The following is a 24,800-nucleotide window of genomic DNA, read 5'->3' as shown; positions in this document are numbered from 1 at the left end:
ATTTTGGTGCAATTGCACTGTGGATTGATTGCAGCAAAGCGACCTTTTGTCCTTTGTGCTCGTCATCGACGAATGGAGGGCCGATTGGTGCGAACAGACCATGCCACACTGTATACTGCAGCCGGACCAGGGTCTTCTGCCAAGTCGCATCTTCCCTTCATCGGTGGGGCGGTGCTGTGACTCTGCCAAAGCGGGAGGGAAGTGCCATACCGCATGTACTCCGTACCTCCCTCCGTACGCACGTCGTGTTTGCACTGTACTTGAGGAGCTGGACATGTTCGAGATGCTCGAGGCGCGGCAATTGCAGTTGCACTTGCAGTTGCAGTTGCCTCATTGCGATTGCAAATACTCTGGCAAACATTGTTGCTAAAAACGGCGGCCTGTGAGCGTGGAGGTCCAGAAATTAATTACTTGACTTCATGCGCCCATTGGAGGCAGTAACGAGTCCTGCGTGGTTGCCTCGATTGCACCAGACTGCACCAATCTCTCGACAGGGCCGAGCTCCACCAGATCCTGGAGTGTTGCCGACATGACTAACCATTTGACCCCTTGCAGGAACTTTGAGCGAGGTAGGGACAACCTTGTTGTCGTCGGCCGCATTGTTTTTCTTTTCTGTCTTGTTTTTCCATCTTTTTTTTTGTTCCATTGTTGTTGTTGCTTTTTTGTTTTCATTGTCTTTTGGTCAATTCTCAAATGTACAACATCAAGTCACCCCGCCTTTTAGGTTCTCCTTGCGTGTACTCCTTCCCTCTCTCTCTTTCTCTCGGCAATTATGAGCAATGGTCCCTACGCCTGATTTCCTTCCCAAAGCACGATTGACACACGATTTCCTGGCCCTGACCACGTCCGGACGTGTCGAGCAACGCGCCGTGAGATTTGAAACACGTGCTCCTGGAGAAAGCAAACATGTCCTCCCGTACGGAGTATTGGTCACGTTATCAGCATGCCTGTCTCTTATTACGCCTGCGATAGATGCAGCACTTGCCCCCCACTCCATCATCCCCCTTCCAGGATCACTGCTCGTTTCGGGTCTCATGAGATGCAGCTCGTTGCAGCAGGTGCGATGGAGTTCTCTTCAGGGTCGAGCAGCTTTCCGATACTACGTAGCTCGTCATCTGCCCGTGCCCGCCAACCGATCTCAGGCAATTGAAACACGTTGTGCTACGCACCATGATCGCGCCCGTGACAACTGCCATGATCACCTCTGGTTCGTTCCGCTCAAGCTCGTGGGCACACAGCTATAGATCCTGCGAATAAAACAACCCAGCATTCGCGTGAAGACGGTCCAGTGATTTGTTTTGTGTTGCCTTGGAAGCCCGTTTCCTGCCCTAGATGCGTGATCCGCATGGCGTACAGGGAGAACCATGGACTTGGGACCTCGGGATCCAAAGTCCAAAGTCAAAGTCGCACGAACCAATGTTCAGGGTCATTTACCCGTCGCCAGCCAGCCAAATTCAAAAACACGCTTCGCCTCTCAGTATGTATATGCATGTCCGTGCAGATTACGGAGTACGGAGCAGCGCGACTCCAAAAGCTGCCTGCCTGCCCGGCTGGCAGGCCCGAGGTCATTGTTCCAGCAATAGACAGGACGAAATTGTTCTCTGCGGCCTTTCTGCTGTGTCCCAACTTCTGGTGGTGCGTAAGCGGAGCGGAGTCAGGAACCCAATGCTAGTAAATAATACGGAGAAGTTACGTACTATGAGAAGATGACAGGACCCTGCTGGGTGCCTGAAACGCCCAAGAACTCGGTTTGGCTGTCGCACCTGTCTCAAACACTCCCTCGACCCGACGCACCATACGCTCGAGCTTGACAGTAATGGCAGGGGCGTTGCACGACTGACCGGGGGAAGAAGAATGTTGTCGTTTACTCCGTCCGTATTGCCGCCTGCATCGGAACCGGTCCAGAGGATCGCATTTCAACCTTCAACTCTTACGGAGTGCTCCCTACTTGGGTAGGTAGGTATTGATTGACATTGTCGGAGCACGTGAAAATATGCGACGATGCTAGTAAGAAGGGTTCAGATTGTCAAGCAAGACAAGATGCTGACAACCGTGGCTAGCTATTATCGCGGGCCGCACAGAGCAGAGCAGGAAGAGACGCAGAGCGTCCTACTACGCCGAATACGGAGTACTCTCGTCTTCTTCGCAAGATGAGAAAGGTATACATATTATATATGCATTGGCAAGTCGCCCGGCTCTGTTAGTCTTGTCTTTGCAAGGGCGCCCTTATTATTGCTCTACTCCGTACGGAGTACCGGGAAAATGCAGCACACGGTCTTGCAGCTCAAAGCTTATTCGAGACATCTGATTCTGCTGACGACTCGGCTTGTTCCACATTCATCTCACCGTCCGACAAGATGGCCACCAGGGGGCCCACGTACACAATGTTGCACAAGCTCAAGGGTAGACGGACAGGGCGAATCATGATGACGATACGGAGTGCTCCGTGCCGCAAATGGCTATGGGAAAAGAGAGAAGGGGAGCAGGGCAGACAAGCCGGCAACGAACATGTGCTGTTTCTTCATGTTTGTCTGTTGACGTTGCTGTAGACGAGCAAACCAAGCCAAACCAAACCACCAACCTCGGTGCATGTACATGGAGTCAAGGACGGCGCCGCGGACACCAAGCCAATAGCAATACATAACTACGTACCTCTAATTGACAGCACGGAGATGGTGAGACCCGGGGATGAGCATCCCGTGAAACAAGAAAGCAGAGAACAAGAGGGGTTGCAGCTGAGTTGGAGGGACAATTGCTGCCTCTCATTTGATCACATTCCGCACTCCTCCGTCCGGGAGCACACCAACATGCCATGCCGTCAAGTCTCACATTTCCAGCCGGCACAGCACTTGCTTCCCTTGCTAGCCCTTCGCCCTTGCGTGTCAAAACCTGGCCGCCGCTGTGGCGGGAGCATTGCAACTGTTCATCAATGTCAATGTCATGTCAGTTCTTGGGCCACCGACTCCGCGATTCCAACCTGTCGGGACGCAGCCGCTGCAGAGCATGCTACTCCAGGCCGGCGAGGCGTCCTGCACTGCTCGTCACTGGTGAGCTTGAAGGCATTGACTGCGGGAGAGAGCAGACAGGGCCCAAGAAGGCGGCAGACCGGTCTGGCCTGGCCTGGTGCCTTTCCAGAGCTCATCCTCACTGGGCTCGATGGAGTTTTGCCGTCGCATCGCATGTACCGAGTCAGCGCCGGCTTCAAGCAGGGCAAAGCGGCCACTCATTAGCCCAATCATTAGCCGTCATCACTCGTCTTCACCGTCTTCACGTAGGACAAGTACGTGGACGTCTAGAGGCCAAAGGGTTACCTGCCTGCCTCGCCTGTCCTGTCGCCGTCCCCACAGTCGAGTCGTCGAGCCTTCAGTTATTTTCTCGTTTGGGCGGCCGGGTTCGCCCGCCACCAAATCATCACGGCAAGCCACAGTTGTAAAGTGGTAACCCGTCAACAGAACATGAGGCCTGGTTACCTCCCCTCACCCATCGCCTATTGACCACTTTCTCCCGGCAGGAAGGTAGTTCGACTGGTTGGCCCGACTGTTCCACCGCCAGTCACCTTCTTCTCCAGATGGTACGGCGTGGTCGGCAAGATTCGACGGCGCCATGCCGCATGTCGCACGCCGCATGCTTGCATGCGGCTGTTGATGTTGTCGAGGCTTCTCCTGATGCCACCCACCCCAGAGTCCCAGACGTCTCAAAGGCGGGGGAAAACCAGGGCAGGAAGAGGAGGAATCATGACGGGTGCGAAATTGCAGTCCGCACTTGGTACAAAACGTCTGGTCAGTATGGAGTATGCGTTTCTTAGTCGCCTCGAGCCAGCCAAGGCTGATTGGTAACCATCCGGACCTTGGAAGCTGCATACTGCATACAACCAACCGAGTCCCTCCTCGGTACTCCTTATCCTCGAGAAAATCGACCTTGCTCCTTGGAGCAGGCCACCAGCACCAGAAGCAAGGTCGAATGCCGGGGGATATTCTATCCTACTTCCCGGCTTGCCCGCGGCATGGTCAACCTCGTGCAAGACGATGCGTGCCAGCGGGGATAAACAGGTTTCCGTGGGATGCCCAGAGAGGGAGAAGAAACTCTGTCATGTATCACGTTTTGGCTTGACTCCTTTGCCGTCCTGTCCCTGGACGATGGGAGCAAGCAAAGACCCGTGTCGGCCAATCCGTTCCGTGCCGAGTCCGCCCGACAGACATGTTGCATCGATGCGTAGTTACCGTGTCATCCCCACCATTTGCGAAGCATTTACTCCGTAGGACGGCACTTGGACAGTGCTCTCTCTTGTTACTGCGGAGAAGGCGTAAGTTTGGTGTGTTCTCCGTGACTGCTGGATGTTTCGCTGATTCTCGACCCGCCAGCAGTCAGCCATACATGTCATGTATGCCGCCGTCGGTGAGGAATCGGGATGTACGGGGTGATGATGCAAACATGGGTCGGCACGCGAAAAGAAAAGCCGCCGAGCTCATGGCCAGGCGATTCTCGAGGACTGTCCTAAGAAAGGCCCTGGGTTTGGAGAGGGGCCCGACCTCGGAGTACGGGTTGATGTTGTGCATGTGCAGCTTGGCTGGGTGCATCTGAGATCTGTACACCGACGAGTGCGACGTCGGCGGAGTGGAGCGGGCTGCGTCGGGGCGTGAGGCGTGAGGCGTGAGGCGTGAGGCGACGAGTCTTGTCACTATATTATTCTCGGGGCGAAGCCGGTGCCGGGCCACGAGATGGGCATCTTGAGAAGCCGAGCGAGCCTGTCGCGCGCATGGCCGCGCGGGCGTGTGGACTTTGGCTCACGAATCTGTCGCCTTGCCGACGGTATGCATCCGTCATCTGTCTGTGTGCGACGACGACTGCAGTCCCAGACGCGGCAAGGCGCCTCGTCGGCGAGGATTCTTGATCCCAGCCTTGCAATCCAGTCCACTCTACGGAGTGCCCATTCTAGAAGAGCAAACAGACATGCGGACCAAGAGACATGTCGCAGGATGCAGAACCCGCTGAGCAGAGCGAGCGAGCGAGCGAGCGAGCACGGCAAGGCCTGCCCGTGCACGTCATGCCCCGTGGCCTGATTCACGCGACAGAACATCCGAGCTGCCCCGGCGTTGGCATCAACTCGGGGGAACTGCAGGCCATTCTGACAAGACTGCAGCCACCAGAATTGCAAAACAGTCCGGCTGAGCATGCAGGTACCTTGGCTCGATTCGCGACCTCCTGCAACTCCCCTACCACCCGTGCGCCACAGCATGGCAGCAAACAGTCTGGAAATCAGACACGACGGATAAGCAGTAGTTGAAAATATCGCGCCGCTGTTCGTGGGCCAGGTCTAGAGGAGACAATAAGCTTGACATGTTCAGCCCTGCTTGGCATCAAGTCGTTTGTGAATGTCGAGGCCCTCTCAAGGCCAACGAGCCGCTCGGTGCTTTAGCAATAACATCAGCCAGAGGGCAAAGAGCAGAAGAAGCAAGGAAGAGGTAGGGAGCAAAGCCAAGCATGTCCGAATCATTCCGCCGCAACCAGTTCACCACCATTATTGCGGAGCAGCACAGCACAGCACAGCACAGCACAGCACAGGGACAAAATATGGTGTCCCATGACTCCCGTGGGAACGAGACAAATGGATCTTTCTTCCCGCTCTCCCCCTCTCTTTTGATACGTGGCGGGAAAAATAACCCGCCGTCTAATCTGACAATCCCGTTCAGCTCCCGACTCACAGACACACACGCATGTTCCACACCGCAGCCGCTCAGCCATTTCCGAAACTCAAGGTTCCTGTCCATCGTAAACGCTCGGCGGAGCGGCATGATACTCAAGACGCCCATTTGCCTCGTCGTCGTCGTCGTCGTCGTCGTCGTCGTCGTCGTCGCGTTCACGTAGTCATTATTGCGTCTTGAAGAGCAGGATGGCACAGTGACCAAGGTAGAAGTAGATGAAATGTTTGGTCTCTGCCGCGTATTAGTTGTAGACGAACGAGGGAGCAGGATTGACCAGGAGTCATGACGGACCGTGGGTTACGAAGCTGCCAAAGTTGCGGCCAACAATACAGTGCCAAGTTGGGCCCTTCCGCTCGTCGAACTAGTGCATCGTCAGAGAGAAGCGTCGCTAAGGAGCAGCAGACACCGGGGAGGACCAACTGTGCGCTTGATGTGTTGGGCAATGTCCTGTGCATTTTTACGTATCAACGACATGAAAACTCGATGGACACGCATCCCTCCTCGGTCTCGTATACCTTTTCAATGGTGAATTTCGACATGGCCTCCTGGGCTGCACGTGGTCAGTATCCATGCCCGAACGCTGGTAAAGGAAGAAACGCAAGCTCGAGTCCGTGTGCGCCGTGCGACTTGGGGCTCGCGACGTACCGACTTCGATCGACTCTTGTTGCATGTCCTCGGTCTATTCGCACCCGTCAGCTCGCATCTCGCCGCTCGCCGCTCGCCGCTCCTCACCATGTCGGCAGACTTGATCTGGGCTGCGAGTAGGTTAGCTGCGTCCGCTTCTCCGCGCCACCACGCTTCGTTCAGTTCAGGCTCCCACGGGGACGAGCTTCGCCGCACCTTCAAGCTTCTCCCGGGCAGTGGGAGTCTCTGCCTGCTTGTCCGCCATTTCGACACGGGGTGGGAAAGTCGGCGTGCTTTTCTGGGCCTCTTCTTTCCCCTCCTTTCTTGGTTCTTGCGTCACGACGTGCTGTGCTGCGTTGCGTGTAGGTTCCTGGGCTAGGAGAGTCTCAGCACCGAATGGCCATTTCTAGAGGCCTTGCGGTCAAGGGGTGATTGATGCACGGGCCGGGCACACTCTGACGATCGAGCACTGACCCTTGCTTTTATGTGATTACACTGGCTGAAATGTGTGTGCGTAGGACGGGCGTTGCAAAACGGACGGGCTGTCGGGATGGCGTTGGATGTTGAATCGTCAACCACGGTCGGCGGGGTAGACGTGACGCGCTGCGTGTCGTGTTGTCGACTGAATGAAGGTTTCGAGCGGGAGTGTGTAAAGGGGACGAGGACCGAAGTCTTGGAGTTTCAGAGTTGGCGTTGCCCATCAGTTGGCCAGGGCCCCCGACATTGACACCGGACGTCTCCACACGGAAGCTGGGAGCTGGGAGCTGGGAGGCGGGAGCTGGCAGGCGGGAGGCGGGAACTGGACTGGGAACTTGAGGGTGGGGGTTGGTCGTCTTCAATCTTGTGTAATCAATTTCTCCCCGTCGTTGTCATTCTTCAATGACGCTTCACGACCTACGATTTCATCTTGCCCTTTCCTACCCTTTTCTCACGTACGCCAGTCGATCAACACTACAAACGACCAAGGGCACAGTCTCCGGTCCGACAAGTCGTGGCTGTTGTTTAAAAAAAAAAAAAGTTTTTCTCGCATACCAGTTCTTACTCTCATTACACGACACGGGTCTAGTTCAGTTCAGCTCTAGAGGATTCTCTGCCAGATAATCCTCCAAACTGTGCAGCTTGCCCCGAGCCTGGCGCGCCGTCCAGGCCACCAACTCCTCCGTGTCCTTGCCGTAGTATCCGAAATCCTGTATGTACAGCAGCATATGCACGATATAGTCCGCCATGGTAGGAGGCATGTGCTGGCGAAACACGTCTTCCGGGAGCTGCCTGTGGCGAACAGTCTTGCCGGTAACCTTGCTGATGATGCCCACCATCTCCTCGATGCTGTACAGCCTCGTGGCCGCACACAGGACCTTGCCCTCAAAAGCGTCGGGGTCGGCCAGGATTGCAGAGACGTACTTGCCCGTGTCTGTGATATCTATGAGCGGCAGCTTCGTCGTGGGGGAGGCCACGTTGGCGAGCACGTAGGTGCCGTCGTCCGTGGCGTTGGGCCGCATGTTGGTTGCCAGGTTCTGCATGAAGCAGCCCGGCGCAAAGAAGGCACTCTTGACGGGCAGCGTGCGAATGTACTTCTCCACCTGGGTTTTGCAGTCGAAATGTCCACCCTTGTTGTACCTGCCGCCCGAGTTCTCACTGATGGAGGGCAGGGTGCTGAAGATGAGGTACTTTGCGCCCGCGGCCACGGCGGCATCGGCGATGCGTTTGCCCTGTGACACCTCTCGCTCCTCTAGCTTGTCGTCATAGGTGGTGGTGGTGAGGAAGAAGACTGTGTGGGCGCCCTGGACGGCTTTCTCGACTGACGGCGTGTCGTCGGCATTGCCCGTGACGACCTCGACCTTCTTTTGCTGCAGATGCAGTGCTGCCGGTGTGGACGTGTCGCGCGTCACTGCGCGGATTTTGTACTCCTGGCTGAGGGCGGCGTCGCCGAGGACCGAGTCGACGACGGATCCTCCTTGGTTGCCCGTGGCTCCGAAGACGACGAGTACTTTGCTCATTGCGTAGGCGGACCCCCCGGGGGTGAGTAAGTGGAAAGTTGCTTGTGTTTTTATTTTGGTTTATTTTTGATTTTTTTTCGGCTGGAACCCGAGTCCTTGGAGTGTGGAGGAGCGGTCATGAGCGTCTTTGTCCTGGTGGCGGCGGCGCCTGCTGGATTAAATACTCGTGGCATCTTGCGCGGGATAGAGTTCGGAGAACCATAAAGACGAGGGCGCGAAGACGCGAAGACGCGGTCATTCCGGTCGTACACCCAACCTGGTTACAACTCGTTAGCTTCCATCTTCTCCAGACCCAAGAACAGAACTGACCTTGAGCTAAACAGCGCCGAAGCTTTGCGCCGAGCGGCGCAACTCGTAAGCGGCCATGACGTGGTGGCGCCTGTCAGCTCAGCCCCAACCAGTCTGCAGACATGACATATGACATGGATGAATGCAAGCAGACGTTTGCACGTTGTAGCTGCGAGACTTCCAGGAATAATGATGCCGGTTGACGTTTCAAAATGTGATGCTGAGTCTGCTTCCTTCAAGACCGGTTGGTGGAAATAAGCCGGACTTAATCCCTTGCGCTAGCCTATTTGGTGTGCAGACCCTGATCCTGATCCTGCTCGGCGCCCAACACCATGTCGATCGCCTCGAGACACGGATTAATGGTGGTCGCAAAAAAGCCCCCGATGATGCTTGTGCCTTTTTTCTGTAATCCGAGCGAGGGACTGCCCGACGCACTGCAGGTCTTGCGGGACGCTCATTGGACGAAGCGTTTCAGAAAGTCTGACACGGTGAAGCATGATTATCCAGGGCTTCGTTGATATTTGGTCTTCCAGTTTGCCCACCGCTCCCGATTACGCCGCCGATACTGCTGAAACAACAGTTTTCTGGGTTCCAGCAAAGTCATGAGATAATAGACGAGGCGACGCCAGCGGTGCAATCAGCCAGAGCAGGCAAGCGTGCATAGAGACGCCGAGCACGACTTAGCTCTGGCCATGACGTCTGCTCAGCAATCACGGGAGCAGAAACACACTCGTCGAAACGGACAAGTTTCCTTTCCGACATTTTGCAATTATTGAGGAACTTGGCCAAAGTTTCGCCGCCAAGTTTGACAAACTCTTGCTGTTGCTCCGCCATCAATGTCGTCGACACCAAGTCAATACACTGTCGGTGTGCCTATTCGGCGATGGGAAGTCGAGGCATAGACAACCAGGGCTCTTTTCGCCGCTCTTTGGCTCCATAGTTGCCAGTGTCGAGTTGGCGTTCCTGAGACTCGGCGCCGTTCGATGGCTCAAGCACGGCCAATCCGCTTACAAGAGCTTGAAGCACTTGAATACAGGACGACTCGAGACCGTCTTGAACGTTTTCATATTGCTTTGATCCCATTGGGTGAGGTTAGCGTCGGGTCGGGTCCGGTATATTCGCCCCAAGTCGTGCCGGAGCTTGGTTGGACATTCGCAAGCTATCACCCTCTTTGCCGTGAGTGCTTGACATCATTGACCCCTATGAAGCGAACATTGAAGTCTCTTTGGCCCTTCGGGTGATTTCTTATTCCATTGGCTTAATGTAGACCTAACCTTACATCTTCTTAATAACAAGTTGGTCTAGTCTGGCGTCCTGTTTCATCGTCGTTTTATTCACAAGGCGCGGAACAGCAATTTCCGAAAACATGAAAGATTTTAATACATCAGCCGGTTCCAAGACAAATTGACATTCGTGGTTCTGCGCCTTCCCAAGTCCCTGCTTCAGTAGGTAACTAGCCAAGGGATTCTCAGCTCTCGGCTGCGTGTTGAGACGCCTGTTTCTGTTTCCAGCAATGATATGAGTCAGATCATATGCCGGCAAGTGAGGTTGAACAACGCAATGCAACGCAGATTCGAAATCGAAGAAACATGCAACTTGTGCTTCTGAATACGCCTAGGGTATCGGTACACGACACGACACGACTTGTCCTCTGCTCATGGTACTGCAAGTAGAGCCAGAAACCGGCGTCTTCAACTGAGCCGCTCCAAGGTATCTGCCCAAAGACATAGCTGACAAATGGTGAAGCATCTCATCCATTTTTCGTGGCCCAGGGAGGACTGATGGCAGTAACATGGGCCAAAAAGGGAACCAACAACCTCAACATGGACAGGTTCATCAATTCAGGATAGTAGTCGCGACTGACAGAGATGAGCGTTCTCGGGATAGCGATCACAGCCAAGAACTCACCAGCGATAGAAGCAGTATCGTCTACAGAAACACAGAGCACATTTCGCAAAACGTGGCATGCCTACGCCACTTTTTTTGGCATATATTTCTAAAGCAAGGTGCCTTGCTAAAACTTTGCCTCCCTCTCACCCCCAAGTAGGACACCAGGGACGCCTTTTACGTCCTCCACAACTCAGTGAGCGAAATGCTGCGTAGCTCCTGGCCTCCATAACACACCAGGGTAAACAAGACAACTGCCGCGGGTGTATCAACGGCGCCAATGACACGATGTCGTCGCGTGTTCTGTCAGCGGCAAAGTAAAACGGTGTACATAGCAAGGTAAGGAGGGGACTGTAGTCTTGGACTCCAGTGTAGGGCTGAGGCCAATACCAGACCAAGAGACAAAGGGAGACACAATCTTGACTGGCAAAAAGATGTGCTGATGAGACTGGGACTCGAACCCAGGAGGATTGCTCCATCAGGAGGATGATCGAATTAAGGTGACCTTAACCTGACGCCATAACCAACTCGGCCATCTCACCAATGGGGATTGACGGCGGCAGGGGCTCTTATTCTTTCTTATGGCGAGGAGGGAAGCGCACACCAAAAATATAATGCAGGTGACCCCCAAGAAGAGGCACAGCTTTTGTGGGGTTTTGTCCTGTTATTGTTCGTCTTAAGGCCTCTAGACTCTGTATTCAGGAACTATATGGGGCTAATTTAACCTCTTATTGTCCACAAAGTACAATGGTATGAGCGGAGGATGTGCAGGCTACTTAGGTGGCTAGGATGCTGTTCATTAAGACGCATTGGCATCCCTTTGGTCTTATTTTGTCCTCGTTACAGGTTCAATAGTAAATAAATTTTACTGAGTACATGTTTTACCAGGTTGTGACGTAATAATAACAAACAACCCGAGAGAATAGTTGCCTGCACATATTGACGTTGTGCAGCCCACAACTTCAACTACCCGAAAATCTAGGTAAAAAGCGATGCTTCCGTATGACCGCATAAAAAATAAAACATCAAACGAAAGACAGTAAGTAGGTGTACTCCGTATCGTCGGTGAGGTAGTAAAAGCAAAGGGACTGAAGCAAAAATGATGATGAGACTGGGACTCGAACCCAGGAGGATTGCTCCATCAGGATATTACTGTTAAGATAACCTTAACCTGACGCCATAACCAACTCGGCCATCTCACCGTTTTGTGGATACGTCAATTGTCGTTATTCATTATTAAGAATTGATCTCATGTCAAATTAATCCACGGCTCTTCGTCAAACAAGATAACTATTAATCCTCGTACTTCCTGTTATCGTAGCTTCCCATACTTAGAAATGCTCTCTCTCTTAATGGCGGTAGAGGTGTGGCGCTATGTACGATTCCACTTCCGTTCTGGTCGGCATTTTGTTTGGGACACTCCATGGCCGATTGCAAAATGACAGCCCTGCGTGGATCTGGACAAATAAATCAGACAGCGCTTCAGAATTCACAGAAAAATAGCACGAGGGGATATTGATCACAGAAATCACGACAGAAGCTGCTTGATGCCAAGGTTGATTCACAAAAATTTGTGCAGGCTCTTTCTTTCTTTCTTTCTTTCTTTCTTTTTTTTTTCCAGGACAACCGATCACGACACGCCATTATGACGGACACTCGATGAAGCTGCAGGGTAAGTCTAGAATGAGGGGAGGGTACATGCACGCACGGACCAAGGGGAAGCACTCAAGTGCTGATACGCGACGACGATAAGAACTCAACTTTTTTCTTCTTCTTGTCCCACTGCTCAGTCCCTCTCTCACCGAGCACCATCAACAGGCAGTCTGCGGGCAGACACGAACAGCATGACTTGACATCCACTCTGCCTAACGACAAACTTCATTATGTCTTCTTCTAGAGTTTTTATCAAAGGCCTGCCGCCCAACATTACGGAGGCCGAGTTCCGTAAACATTTCTCTTCTGGAAATCGAGAGATCACCGATGTCAAACTGCTAGCCCAGCGTCGGATAGGATACGTGGGCTACAAGAGCGCGACTGATGCCGCTGGTGCTGTCAAATACTTCAATCGATCATACATCCGCATGTCTAAGATATCAGTCGAGACTGCCCGGCCCGTGAGTTTCTCCTCCTGTTTCGCGTTGCTTACCATCCATTATACCGGTTGCTAATGGAATGTTAGATCTCAGACCCAGCCTCGAGAAAAGGACACAATGGTTCCTGCAACTTTGGTGCGCCGGAACATCATACTGCACGCTCAACTTCTGACCATGATGTAAACCCGAAGAAGCGAAAGCGACAGGAACAGGAAACCGCTGACCCGAAGCTGCGGGAGTTTCTGCAGGTCATGAGGTCTGGTCGAGAAGGCGCTGTTGCAGATGACCCAAATTCTGCAGTCGCAGCAGATAATACGCTCAATTCTGGAGGGCTTAGTGTCCCAGAGGGGGAAAGCGATGACGAGTATGAACAAGTCCCATCGAGACAAGAGAAGTCGAGAAGGATAGAGTCCCGTCAGAACAAGTCAGACAATGTTCCTCGACAACCACCACTTCGGGATGTCAAGACTTCTAAAGAAGTTACGTTCGAGGAGGCTGGCGAGGACAAGGTCGAGGCAATTGATTCAGAGATGACCGACCAAGGTCCATCACCAGCTGGCGCGACCGACGACGATTGGTTGCGATCTCGGACCAACAGACTGCTGGACCTAGCTGACCCGGATGACCTTGCCTCTAGAGCAGTGCTCAGCCGGGTGGATGGTACGACAAAGCAAGACACGGAGAATGACGGACTGTCGTCGCATTCCTCCGATGAGGTGACACCCAATACAACTGCTGATTTGGCGACAAGGAAGGAGACTGTGACGGACGACGCTGCTGAAACCATCCATCGCACGTCTCGGCTTTTCGTCAGGAACCTGCCTTACAGCGCCACTGAAGATGATATACGGGAGACGTTCGACAGGTTTGGCACACTCCTAGAGGTATGTTGGTAAAACACCCCCGACCTGCCCCAACTCGCAATGACTTCCTCCCTGCAAGGCCGCAATGATGAACCCCATGATAGGGACAGCTTATACCTCGGTATATGATGTGAAACCTGGGCGAATATTTTAGTAGATGCTTCGATTTTCTGAGCCTATGCCTTGATTATTCATACACAGCGTCGCTGGATCATTTGAGCACTTTTACCTCTGGGACCCAAAAGAAAGCTAATTTTCTTTTTATTTATCGTCCAGGTCCATTTACCTTTGACTGCTGCTGGGGCAACAAAGGGTTTTGCTCTAGTTCTTTTTGCAGACTCGTCTGACGCCGTCAGGGCATTCCAGGAACTGGATGGGGTAACCTTCCAAGGGCGTATCCTCCACATCATTCCAGCCAGCGCGAAACGAGAGCAGGGATTGGATGAATTTGCCGTATCCAAGTTGCCTTTGAAGAAACAAAACATGATACGTAAGAAAGCAGAGGCAGCTTCTAGCAGCTTTAACTGGAACTCTCTCTACATGAGCCAGGATGCTGTCAACGCCTCCATTGCGAGCCGGCTGGGTGTCTCGAAATCCGAGATGCTCGATCCTACATCGGCCGATGCCGCCATCAAGCAGGCCATCGCAGAGACTACAGTCATACAGGAGACAAAGGCTTACTTTGCTGCCAATGGGGTGGACCTGGACGCCTTCAAGTCGCGGAGGCGGGGTGATACCACCATCTTGGTAAAGAACTTTCCATTCGGAACTACCATGGAGGAACTTCGCAAAATGTTTGAGGAGCATGGAAAAGTGCTCGAGGTGCTCATGCCCCCTGCAGGTACTATCGCTATTGTCCAGTTCGCACATGCAAACCATGCCAAGGCCGCTTTTGGTAAGCTCGCATACAGACGAATCAAGGATAGTGTACTCTTCCTGGAGAAGGCACCGAAGGACTTGCTCAGAAGAGACATCTCGGAGCAGATCAGCCGGACAACCGATCAACAGGCAACAGGGGTGCAAAAGCTTACCGTCAGTGACTTGTTGTCAGGCGGTGATAAGGCGGATGATATGGAAACGACGTCTCTGTTTATCCGCAATTTAAACTTTGCCACAACCACTAGCAGGCTGGCTGAGGCTTTCGAGTCTCTCGACGGATTCGTGTCAGCTAGGGTCAAAACGAAAATGGACCCCAAGAAACCCGGCCAAACGCTTAGCATGGGGTTTGGTTTCGCAGAGTTTCGATCTAAGACCCAAGCCAAGGCAGCTCTCCGGGTGATGGATGGGCATGTACTGGATGGCCACACTCTGGGCGTGAAGGCGTCGCATAAGGGCCAAGATGCGGCCGAAGACAGACGGCGGGATGATCGAGCGAAAAAGGCGGCGGCGCAAAGGACCAAGATCGTCATCAAGAACCTGCCCTTTCAAGCCACAAAACAAGACGTGAGGTCACTGTTCGGGACGTACGGCCAGCTCAGGTCGGTCCGCGTTCCGAAGAAGGCTGACTTTACCGCAAGAGGCTTTGCATTTGCCGACTTTGTCAGTCCTCGAGAGGCGGAGAACGCACTAAACGCCCTCAAGGACACTCATCTTCTCGGGCGGCGCCTAGTACTGGACTTTGCAGAGGCCGAGGCCGTCGACGCCGAGGAGGAGATCGAGAAGATGCAGCGCAAAGTAGGGGGCCAAGTCAATAAAGTAGCCCTTCAGCAACTCACTGGCGGAGGGAGGAAAAGGGTCACTATTGGCAACGACGAGGAGGAGCTCGACGGCTAGTCGTCAGTGTAACAAGGAGGCAGAGCGGCTCTATTTGGCCGCCGGCCGTTAATAATTCAGCACATTACAGCGCCTGCGGTTGCCCAATTTCCTGCCCTGTCGTGCACTAGCCCGGGCTCCTTCGTCGGCGACCTCCCTTGGGAAGGGCAGTCGGCGCGCGCACGCATCGCATCGCATCGCACGGCATCGAGCAGTTGCGACTCTGGCGACAACTGACATGGCGTGTTGACGGAGGCGACTCCACGAGACCAGGAATTCCAACGTCGGAGCGCAAGGCTGTGCAAGATGTCTGCCTGTCTGATGTTAATCTCTTTCGCATACCTGCGCCGTGTGGACAACCATGACGCCCGTGAAGGTTTGTCTCTGTCTGGGAGGCCGTGGCCGGCCTTGGTGTGCCGGACCCGCTCGACCCTCCCTTGCGTCCCAACGCCCTCGATGCCGGACGCTGCAGACACTTTAGCTACCATGTGCCCGTTGGGTTTTACGTCAAGACCTTCATTGGCCCGAGGTCACTCTTCTCTCGTCCGTGGGCATGGGCATGGGCATGGATGCCGACGCCGACTAGCGACGAACCGTCCAAGACCCCATCCCCCACTGCCCGAACCACCCCCGGCTCCTCGTCCATCCCATCCCATCCCATCCCATCCCATCCCATCCCTCCTCTCCCCTGCCTTGCTGGGCGTTCTGTAGATAGATCTTGATATTTAGGTTGAGGGGCCAAATAGATGGGTACTAGCGCTGTCAACCCTTTGTCAACATGGTCCGCTGGAGCTCTTCGTCCTCCACCTATAAGTCTTGGATTTATACAGTCTTAGATCCTCCCGGGAAATAAAGCTTCGTTCCAGTCGAACCCATCACTCTCGTCGGATCATACATTTAGGCCATCATTCCACATCCCAAAATTCCTCTCTACATATCTTGTCCTCTTCAACTCGCTCTTCATCCTGCCGTTCAAACCTGGGCTGTCATTGTCCGAGGCATTTTGCAGCTTCAGCGGGCTTGGTTCTCGCTCGTTGCGTCTCATCGACATTCCTCGTGCCACTCTTTTTTTTTTTTTTGGTTTAATTTTTTGCCTTTGCAGTTATAGCAATGTCTTCACTCTTTCAGCCAAGACCAGTGCTGTCGTCACAGCGTTACTCACAGTCACCGGACTATGTCGATACGAGACGTAGTCTCCATAATGGCAGACCGCCTCTTCGAGAGTCCACTGGCAATGCTCAATCCCACAGCTTCAATGGTCTAGTCTCTTGTTATCAGAACCAAGTGGCCCTGGGACCATCCATGCATGCTCCCATGGTTCCTTCACAATCACTCGACTGCCTTTACAGAGTCCCGACTCCTCGTCAGCAGGCTCGTTATCAGAGAAGGCCCAAGACTTCTGTCAATCCTCTCTACTTCTGGCCGGCTTTCCGTCAGTATCGTAACAGACAAGCTCACAAGGACACCCAAAAGGACAAGGGCGGCGTCTGGCGTCGGCCGGAGCTCGAGGATGCCTTTGTCGACTGTAAGTCGTTGCCTTGCTCCGTGATGCTTGCCAAAACCTCCCCCCCTCCCGGGGGCCCAGCCCAGCCCAGCCCAGCCCAGCCCAGCCTGCTAATAGCTCTCGCCAGCTGTACTGCTCATGCCTCACATGGGCCGCCGCAAGTTCTCCATGGGAGGGAAACTCCACGGCCGCAACATGCTCATCAGCGAGTACATCTTTGTGATTTGCGTTGCTCTCTTGGGGAGCAAGGAGATTTTCCGCATCGACAATAGCAACGAAAGCATCGAACAGATGGGACGCAAGCAAGTGTCTAGCCACATGCAAGTGGTCAAGAAGTTTTTTGAAGACCTTCGTTGCTGTGAGTCTATGCGTCAAGCTTGGCCTGCATTCTTGGCGAGGAGAGGCATGGAATACTGACCCCCGTCACGATAGTCCACTTTTTGTTCCCGTCAGAGGAGAAGAAGGAGCCGGGCTCAACGAATTCCGACGACTACTATGACGAGGAAGAGCAAGAGTCATTCAAGTCGAACCCCGTGCTCACAGCCCTGGCTGAGGGTCGAGTTCCCGACGTCAAGCCCAACTATGAGTACTTCTCCCAGCTCCTGGCCCTGCAGTCATCCATCTGCACACGGCCCAAGACGTGTGAAATCTTTGTGTCGTCTTCTGATATCAAGATTCGGGACGACGTCGCCTATGATGCACATGACGCCCCGTTGGACCAGGCGTCCTTCCCTCACCTGAACAAGTACACCAACTGTGACGACAGCCCCAACGTCCTGGGCAAGGATGTCCTCTTGCACGAGTACACCCGATCTCTTGACCGGACCACGTCGGCCTGCGCCAAGTCTGTCACCCGCCGGTGGCAAAAGGATGCTCCCGCCATGTACGAGACACTTGAGCTTCCGTCCAGAGACGAGGAGTGCCTGTTGCTGGAGATGTGCGCGACGCTGGAACTGCACGAGCACGCCAAGTTCCCCTCTGGATCGGAGCTCACGGGGTTTGTCGAGGTCGCCATCACGCAGCCAGCTCTGCAGAACCATCGGTGGAAGTGCATCACACGCCTTACGAGGCCCGCCGAGCTCCACAGCGACGAGGGCAAGCATGGCGTCTACACCAACGACAGCGGAATCCACCGCCGTGGGTGTAGCGATTCCAAGGTGGACTGCGAGTGCCACACCCGCCCTCGTCAGGATATTCACGTTCCTTTCCCTGCGGTGGAGTGGGCCAGCATTCTCAGCATGGCGGTGCAGTATCCCGACGTCGAGCACCAGCGCCTCAAGGAGAAGCGCCGCAAGTATGCGGACGGCGAGGGCAACAAGGACCTCGAGCGATCCGGCAGCAAGCGCAAGCGCGCCGAGGACGAAGGCGATGCTGCCTCGTGGGCCCGCCGAGAGCTGACTGGCAGCGACTTGATTTGCAAGGTGGCCATGTACCAGGAGCTCTGGTCTTGCGCGCCCGACTCTACGCAGTGGACTCGCCAGGCCGTCATCTTTTGGAGGTTCAACACGACCAACCAGTGGCACAAGTACCATCCCGTCTTCAAGCCCGCCGGAACCACCTGGCGGTGGTTGACCATCAACGACCCCATGTCCCGATACCATCAGCAGAAGGCGCTCGTCTACCCGACGGCAAACGTCTCCAGAGAGGCTCTGATGTCGCCGACGCCAACCATCAACCAGCACTTGACGGCGGCCATGAACGAGACCTTCAGCACGTGGGACCACGGCAGCAACGCATCTCACGTGCCGCACGTTCCGCCGCTGCAAACTCCCAACAACAGCAGCAGCAGCAACAACAACAGCATTGGGCTTTTCGACTCCTTCTCCAACGGGCTTGCCACGCCGCCACCGACGGCTACACTGCCGCCGGCCTACTCGACTGGAAACTTTGACAGCCGGAGCGGGAGTTTTGACACCCGCAGTGCCAGCTTCGACACCAGAAGTGGTTCGTTTGATGGCAACATGGCACCAAACAATGGAGTAGCATTCCTCCCCCCGACTGGCGGTCCGCCTCAACAACACGACCGTCAGGCGACGACGACGCTCGGCAACAACAGCAACAGCCACCAGTCCTTCTTCGACGGGCAGCAGTCCTTCTCCGAGGTGAAGCCCATCAGCTCAGCCGTCAACTCATACATGGCGGCCACCACGTCGCTCGAACTACCGAACCAAGTCGTCTACGACAACGCCGGCGTCGACACCGGCAACATGCAAGGATGGGACATGTCTGCCCTGGACGGCTGGTCCGCAGCTTCGGCGCCAGCAAGCGCCACGGCAGAATGGGGACCAAATACCAAGGTTGAATCCCATGCGGGAGATCACCACGGTGCCATGTGGGCTCCTCCACAGTGGCCCCTGTCCGCAGGAACGGCACCCAGCTCCCACGAGCGAGGTGGCAGCCCTCGACCGGCCAAGAGACGGAGGGAGACGATGGACGTTCATGTGCCAGTCACTGCTGGATGGTGACGAGCACAGACGCGAAAAAACTAATGTTAGGGTGCTCTATCTGGCATAGAGACGCATGTGTCACAAGAAGTGGAAAAATGTCAAAAAGGATTAATTCACGTGTTGGAGGGGACATTTTGGCCATTGGCGCTGGAGGAGTACTCTTGAAAGGAAAAAGGGGAGGGGGGGACATTTCTTGACACTTCTATTTCTTTTGACGGATCATGATAATAATACCACATACTTAGACCTATGGACTGTTGTTAGTTGCTGCAATTCAAAGACATCCACTTGCCCAACATGTCCTTTTTTTTTTTTCCCTTTTTATACCGCGTACCGGCCGGGTGTGTGAAGTGTGACGTGCAATGGTCGCGTCGTAGTCGGCAAGACGACGCCGTCGCGTGGCGAGGTATTGAGACGTTGCGACTCACCCGGGGAGTCTGCTCAGCCAGCTTGGCGAGGAGAGGAGTGAAGGACAAGTTCAAGCTCAATATTGAAGCTCCCTGCCTGGCTTTATCTCCACGCCCTCGTGGACGAGGGGACACCCGCGACCCTTGACCCTCACCCTCTAAGCAAGGCTATTTTGGTACACACACTACGTAACTGCCACTTTATATTCTTCAGCAGCAGGTGGAGCGAGCCGACGCAGGAACCAGGAACCCGCCCGCACGGAGGAAAAGGACCACGCCCCCCTTCCTCCCCGTCTGCCCTGGTCTAGGTCGCCAAGGGAGCGAGGGAGGGAGGGAAGAAGGAAACACAGAAAGAAAGAAAGAAGGCAGGCCAACATGTACGGAGCCGATGACGAAGAAGAAGCTGGAGTTGCGGGGAGCGACATGGATTACTGTGGCGGTCATTTACGCGTCGCGCTCGCCTCCTTGGATGCACGCTCCATTGACGTGCGCGGCTCGTGTACGTGTATATTTGTGAAAAGTTGGTGGCAGTATAATGTATTCTTGTGCCGCGTTGGAACAATGGCCGACGAGCACAATACGAGCAGGAAGCAGGGCGAGCGAGACAGGGCGGGACGGGGAAACAATGACGGACTGGAATTCGGGGTCCGGCAAGAATGCGCCGGTTGGAATTGTCCTGGACAATTGCATTCTTTGACGACGTGGTGTGACGGTGAGGAATGCTGGCTTCTCGAGGGCGGTGGCAAAGGGGAAGGGGGTTGAGGCTGCGCGGCGCAGCTGACCATTGGACGGGTTGGCTGGAGATGGCTCGCTTTGTTCGGGGCGAGGACTTTTGTGTTGATTGTGAGCGATATTGATGTTGATGTTGATGTTTATTTTGGTCGTGGTGGCGACTGACCGACGGGGTTGCTTGGAGAGGTGAGGTATGTGAGCGGCGCTGCCGATACGACCTTGACGCTGTGAGTGGATGGGGGGGGGTTGGTGATACCTTGTGACGTGTGGTTGGAAGAAGAGGACAACTAGTATGCCATCCTTGTTGTTTAGTCAAGGCCTTGCTTGTTCTCGCCTTGGTTGCCTGTCGTCATGGTTGTGATGTGATGGTGATGGGTGCGGGACGGGGATTTTGCCCCCCCTCCCGGAGCAGGTATGTGCGGAAATTGGGCGGGTTGGATAGTATGGACTATTCTCACCGCAAGTTGGGACTGCGTTGGCAACCCACGCCGCGTGTTACGGACTCGCCGTGGTGTTTGGGTCGGATGAGTGAGGGTGAGATGGATGGATCTGGACTGGACGGTGGTGACGCTCGGGCGAATCTCTCGCCCATGGCCCATCCATGGGCTTGTACTGACTATTCCAGGTAGACGCAGGCATCTAGATGGGTGTTTTTGCTGCTTGTCTGTTGACGCCGGGTCTGGGTAAAAGCCCTGCTTGTTTGTTGTTCAGTTCGCGCGGGAATTGCCAGAGTAGAAGGCGAACTTCTGGCAGTTTCAAAGGCTGTGCTTGTTTGCCACGCCGCAGGTCGTCATGTTGCACAGCACAAGCACACTTGTCGCCATGCACAAGATGGTCCGTCTTCAGGAACACACGAGTACAGAATCCTGGTGCTGCCGTTTCGGATTCCTCTTACGCAACACCAGCGTGAAGAAAAGGACAATGACAACAACATCACAACGAGAAAGGGAAAAAACACAAAGGAACGGCGATCAAAGACAGGCACGGCCGGCGCCTGCTCTGACACAAGGATTTGCACAAAGAACCGTGTGATGGAGAGTGCGAGCACGTTTGCGTCGTGCATGTCGTGTCGTGACGTGGGCGGGTGCTTGTGAAAGGGAAACAATGGGCGAAAGAAATTGCTGCAGACACGCGAGACGTGGCATAGCACAGCAGGCCCGGCCTGGGCAGGGCAGTATCGAGTATTTGTTCGACGGCTGGTAATGGATGGACATGCCCGGAACAGGGAGAGCAGGGCATGGGGATGCGAGGATATGAAGGCATGAAGACGTGAGTGAGGACGTGCGACTCTGCCGCTTTCGAGTCTGGAGGCCACATCAAGCGCGAGGCGGCTGACACGGGACGAACGACAGCCAGTCGTGGGCCGGGAGAGGCGCGGGCTTGCAACGGTGCAGGGCCAACGGCTGCAGCGTTAGGCGCGTGGTGGAGCCCGCAGGCCAGCCCTGGGGTCTGATTGGCCAGCAGGGGCTCGCCAGCACCCGGCAGCCGATGGTGCAGCCCTGCAGCCCTGCAGCCACAACCACGGCCACGCGATTCAAACATCAACACCAGCATTCGAGACTTGAAACGGCAGTCTTGAAACGGTAACGAAAACTATCTTGACAAGTTGTCGATCCTCCATCTCCAATCCAAACCCCAAACCCCAAACCCCAAACCCCAGCCCCGCCACCGCTCCATGGGGCTCGTCTGGACTTGGGCCCCGTTTGCCATCTTCCGAGACATCGATAGGACGTCACGCTGCCTCCAGTGTCTCGATGGCCGGGCCAACATGCAGAAACTGCCTTCTTCTTTCCATGAAACAGAGTCTATTTCCCTCTCAATCTGGGGATTCCGTCTGACCCGCCGGGTTTCGATCGGGCTATGCCTCTCAACGTCCACCCTCTTGACTCGCTGGTATACAATGGTCGTCGTGGCTCGGTTAAAAAAAAATAGTAACGATGAGAAAAGGGCCCCAAAGTGCAGATATCAACGGTGAATGGCCGACTGAACTCGCCGAGCTCTTCGTCCTTTCTCGCCTCCTTGTGCTCTGGTTGCGGACGACTTTCTTGGCTCTCTCTCTCTCTCTGCTTGGCTTTCGCTTCCCATTCATTCGTGCATGCACCAGCGTTCCCGCCCAGCTCAGGCACGACGATTACTCATTCTCCGCCAGCCATTCATTCATGGTCCACGAGACAAACAGAAGTCTTGCGTCACTCGTCATCCATCAATCACATAGACCATAGTTGCGCAATTGCTTAGTTCCCAGCCCATTCACTTCCACTTCTCTGCTTTGGGTTTTGCAAACACGAGCCAACCGCCAGCTGGCGGTGCATCTGCCAGCTGTCGACGGCCGGCTGTTCACTTGCGTGTTCTGACAACGACAACAAAAAAACACACCACTCTGAGCCTTTTTTTTCTTTCTCTTGCTTTTGCCCGCCCTCGCCTCTCCTTTGTTGGGCCACTTTCTTGTCCTCTTCACTCACCTCTTCATCTGGTGTTCAGAGAGCGCACAATCGAATCGACAACAGCCGTGTACCGTACGCCGCCCGACTACTACTACTTCTTGGCCGACGACGGAAATCTTGGATCATTTCTTGACCATTTCTCTCATCACTTTGATTAACTTGTACGCAATTGACTTTTTCGATTCTTGCCGCGAGGAAATAAATAGCCTCTGGGCCGACTATTATACACCGGTTTCTCTTGATTTCTTCTATTTTCAACTTTCTCCTGGAGAGAAACCTATTTTTTTTTCCCCCCCCCCCCCCCCGAAAGATACCAAATTCAGGATACACCCTCGTCACATTCCGCCGCAGTCGCGCCACATCCCGTCAAATCCATCACGATGGGAAGCCTCAAATCTCGTCGCGCAAAGACGAGCCGTCTCGGTTCCCTCCTGGCCCTCGCCTGCTCTGCATCTGCCCACTCATGGATAGAGTTCGCCTCCGTAATCGCCCCCAACGGCACCATGATCGGCCTGCTTGGCTATCCACGAGGATACCAGCCTCGCTCTGATGCTGGATGGAACGATAAAATTCCCCAGTGGCTGCTCCCAAAGCCGGGATCACCAGCCTACAGCGGCGATGAAGTCATCAACAAGTTCCCCTACGAGGACAAACCCAAGCACCCCTTGCTCGAGGCCGCCCCCGGAGACCACATCGCCCTTGTGCACTTCGAAAACGGGCATGTTACCCTGCCCCAGAACCAGGCGAACAAGCCAAAGAACCGCGGTACCATCTACCTCTATGGCACCGCCCAGCCCAAGGAAAAGGAGAAGCTGTTTGACGTCCACCTCCTCTGGAACCGGGACGGCACTGGCGGGGATAAGAGAGGCACCCTCCTTGCAACAAGGAACTACGACGATGGCCAGTGCTTCCAGCCCAACACTGCAGACATCACGAACCAGCGCGTGGCCAAGTTTAAAGACAACGGCGCCACCAACTCGCAGGAGCTGCCGTGCCACTCCGACTTGAAGCTCCCCGACGACTTGAAGCCCGGCAGCGTTTACACCATCTACTGGTACTGGGACTGGCCGACTCTGAACCCCAGCAAGATCGACATGGACAAGACGACGGATGGCCTCTACCCGTGGGCCGGGTCGTTTATGCGCGGCGACAAGGTCCCCAATGGGTGGACCATGGAGGCAATTGGCCACAATGAGAGCTACGCCAGCGTGATTGACATCAAGGTTGTCGAGAAACCAAAGGCATTTGCGGGCAAGGACGCCGGAAAGGAGGCGTGGGTTCCCAAGCAGAACATCTACTCCATGGGTGTCCAGGATCAGATGGCCAACAACTTCCAGGTCGATGTTGGTGGTGGTGCTGCTGCTGCCACGAACAGCGGCACGGGCTCTGCGCCCGCCTCTGCGCCGGCGCCGGCGCCGGCTCCCGCCTCCACATCCGCCCCGGCTGCTGCGGGCTCCGCCAAGACCGACGGCGTCGCAACCGTCACGGAAGTCATCACCGTGCCCCCTACAACGCTCGTCACGACCGTCTTCAGGACCGTCTGCGACAGCGACCACAAAATGGTTCGCCGGTCCGAACCCGCTCCGCCGCAACCCGCGACCCACCTGACCGCCGGAGCCTGTTTCTTCGTCACTGCCGACCCGGTCTCCGGGACTGGTGCTTTGCCGACGGGCACTTTTTCTGCTGCTAAGCCAGTGTCCACGGCGGCCTACGACCGGCGCTGGGTCGGACGGTTCCGAGCGTAAAAGGAAGCAGCGCTATCAATCCTGCGACGGGCAAGGTGACAGATGTCGTGCCTTTTCATGGATGGGTAGTACATTGCAATTTTGGCTTGTATATGTTGGTGCCTTCTTTTCACTCTTCTTTTTTTACATAGAGTTTTGACATTTGGACAAGACGAGGTTGAATGGGAGTGAGTGAAGAGCACTGAGGGAACATGTGTCGGGGCCGGGCCCAGTCAGCGATGTAGATTAGGGATGCAGTCTGAAATTGAACTCGGTTGAGACCAACAAACAAGTAAGGCGGGCGTCTCGTCCTGCCCTAAAACTTTGACGTTGGCA

General features: G+C 54.8%; 5 protein-coding genes across 5 annotated transcripts; 3 read left to right on the top strand and 2 right to left on the bottom strand.

Moving 5' to 3' along the window:
• Positions 1-5,982: 5,982 nt before the first annotated feature.
• MAM_05331 (dynein light chain) lies at positions 5,983-6,591 on the bottom strand (the record flags this gene model as incomplete). The annotated part of the gene is made up of 6 exons (XM_040824129.1): positions 5,983-6,063; positions 6,123-6,149; positions 6,218-6,252; positions 6,348-6,381; positions 6,435-6,457; positions 6,543-6,591. The coding sequence occupies 6 exons, from the start codon at positions 6,589-6,591 to the stop codon at positions 5,983-5,985; spliced, it is 249 nt and encodes an 82-aa protein (XP_040677841.1).
• An 802-nt stretch (positions 6,592-7,393) lies between these two features.
• On the bottom strand, positions 7,394-8,323 carry MAM_05330 (NmrA family transcriptional regulator; the record flags this gene model as incomplete). Its single annotated transcript, XM_040824128.1, has 1 exon — positions 7,394-8,323. The coding sequence occupies one exon, from the start codon at positions 8,321-8,323 to the stop codon at positions 7,394-7,396; it is 930 nt and encodes a 309-aa protein (XP_040677840.1).
• A 4,058-nt stretch (positions 8,324-12,381) lies between these two features.
• Positions 12,382-15,227, top strand: MAM_05329 (MRD1-like protein; the record flags this gene model as incomplete). Its single annotated transcript, XM_040824127.1, has 3 exons — positions 12,382-12,612; positions 12,678-13,475; positions 13,731-15,227. The coding sequence occupies 3 exons, from the start codon at positions 12,382-12,384 to the stop codon at positions 15,225-15,227; spliced, it is 2,526 nt and encodes an 841-aa protein (XP_040677839.1).
• A 1,089-nt stretch (positions 15,228-16,316) lies between these two features.
• MAM_05328 (tea/atts) lies at positions 16,317-19,175 on the top strand (the record flags this gene model as incomplete). The annotated part of the gene is made up of 3 exons (XM_040824126.1): positions 16,317-16,731; positions 16,838-17,068; positions 17,143-19,175. The coding sequence occupies 3 exons, from the start codon at positions 16,317-16,319 to the stop codon at positions 19,173-19,175; spliced, it is 2,679 nt and encodes an 892-aa protein (XP_040677838.1).
• Positions 19,176-23,120: 3,945 nt separating this feature from the next.
• Positions 23,121-24,485, top strand: MAM_05327 (uncharacterized protein; the record flags this gene model as incomplete). The annotated part of the gene is made up of 1 exon (XM_040824125.1): positions 23,121-24,485. One exon carries the CDS (start codon positions 23,121-23,123, stop codon positions 24,483-24,485), a length of 1,365 nt encoding a protein of 454 aa, XP_040677837.1.
• Positions 24,486-24,800: the final 315 nt, after the last annotated feature.

The sequence above is a fragment of the Metarhizium album genome (assembly GCF_000804445.1).
Source record: "Metarhizium album ARSEF 1941 chromosome Unknown scaffold_13, whole genome shotgun sequence".
Lineage (NCBI taxonomy): Eukaryota > Fungi > Ascomycota > Sordariomycetes > Hypocreales > Clavicipitaceae > Metarhizium > Metarhizium album.
Note: the sequence above shows the minus strand (reverse complement) of the source record. Positions and strands in the feature narration are given on the sequence as shown.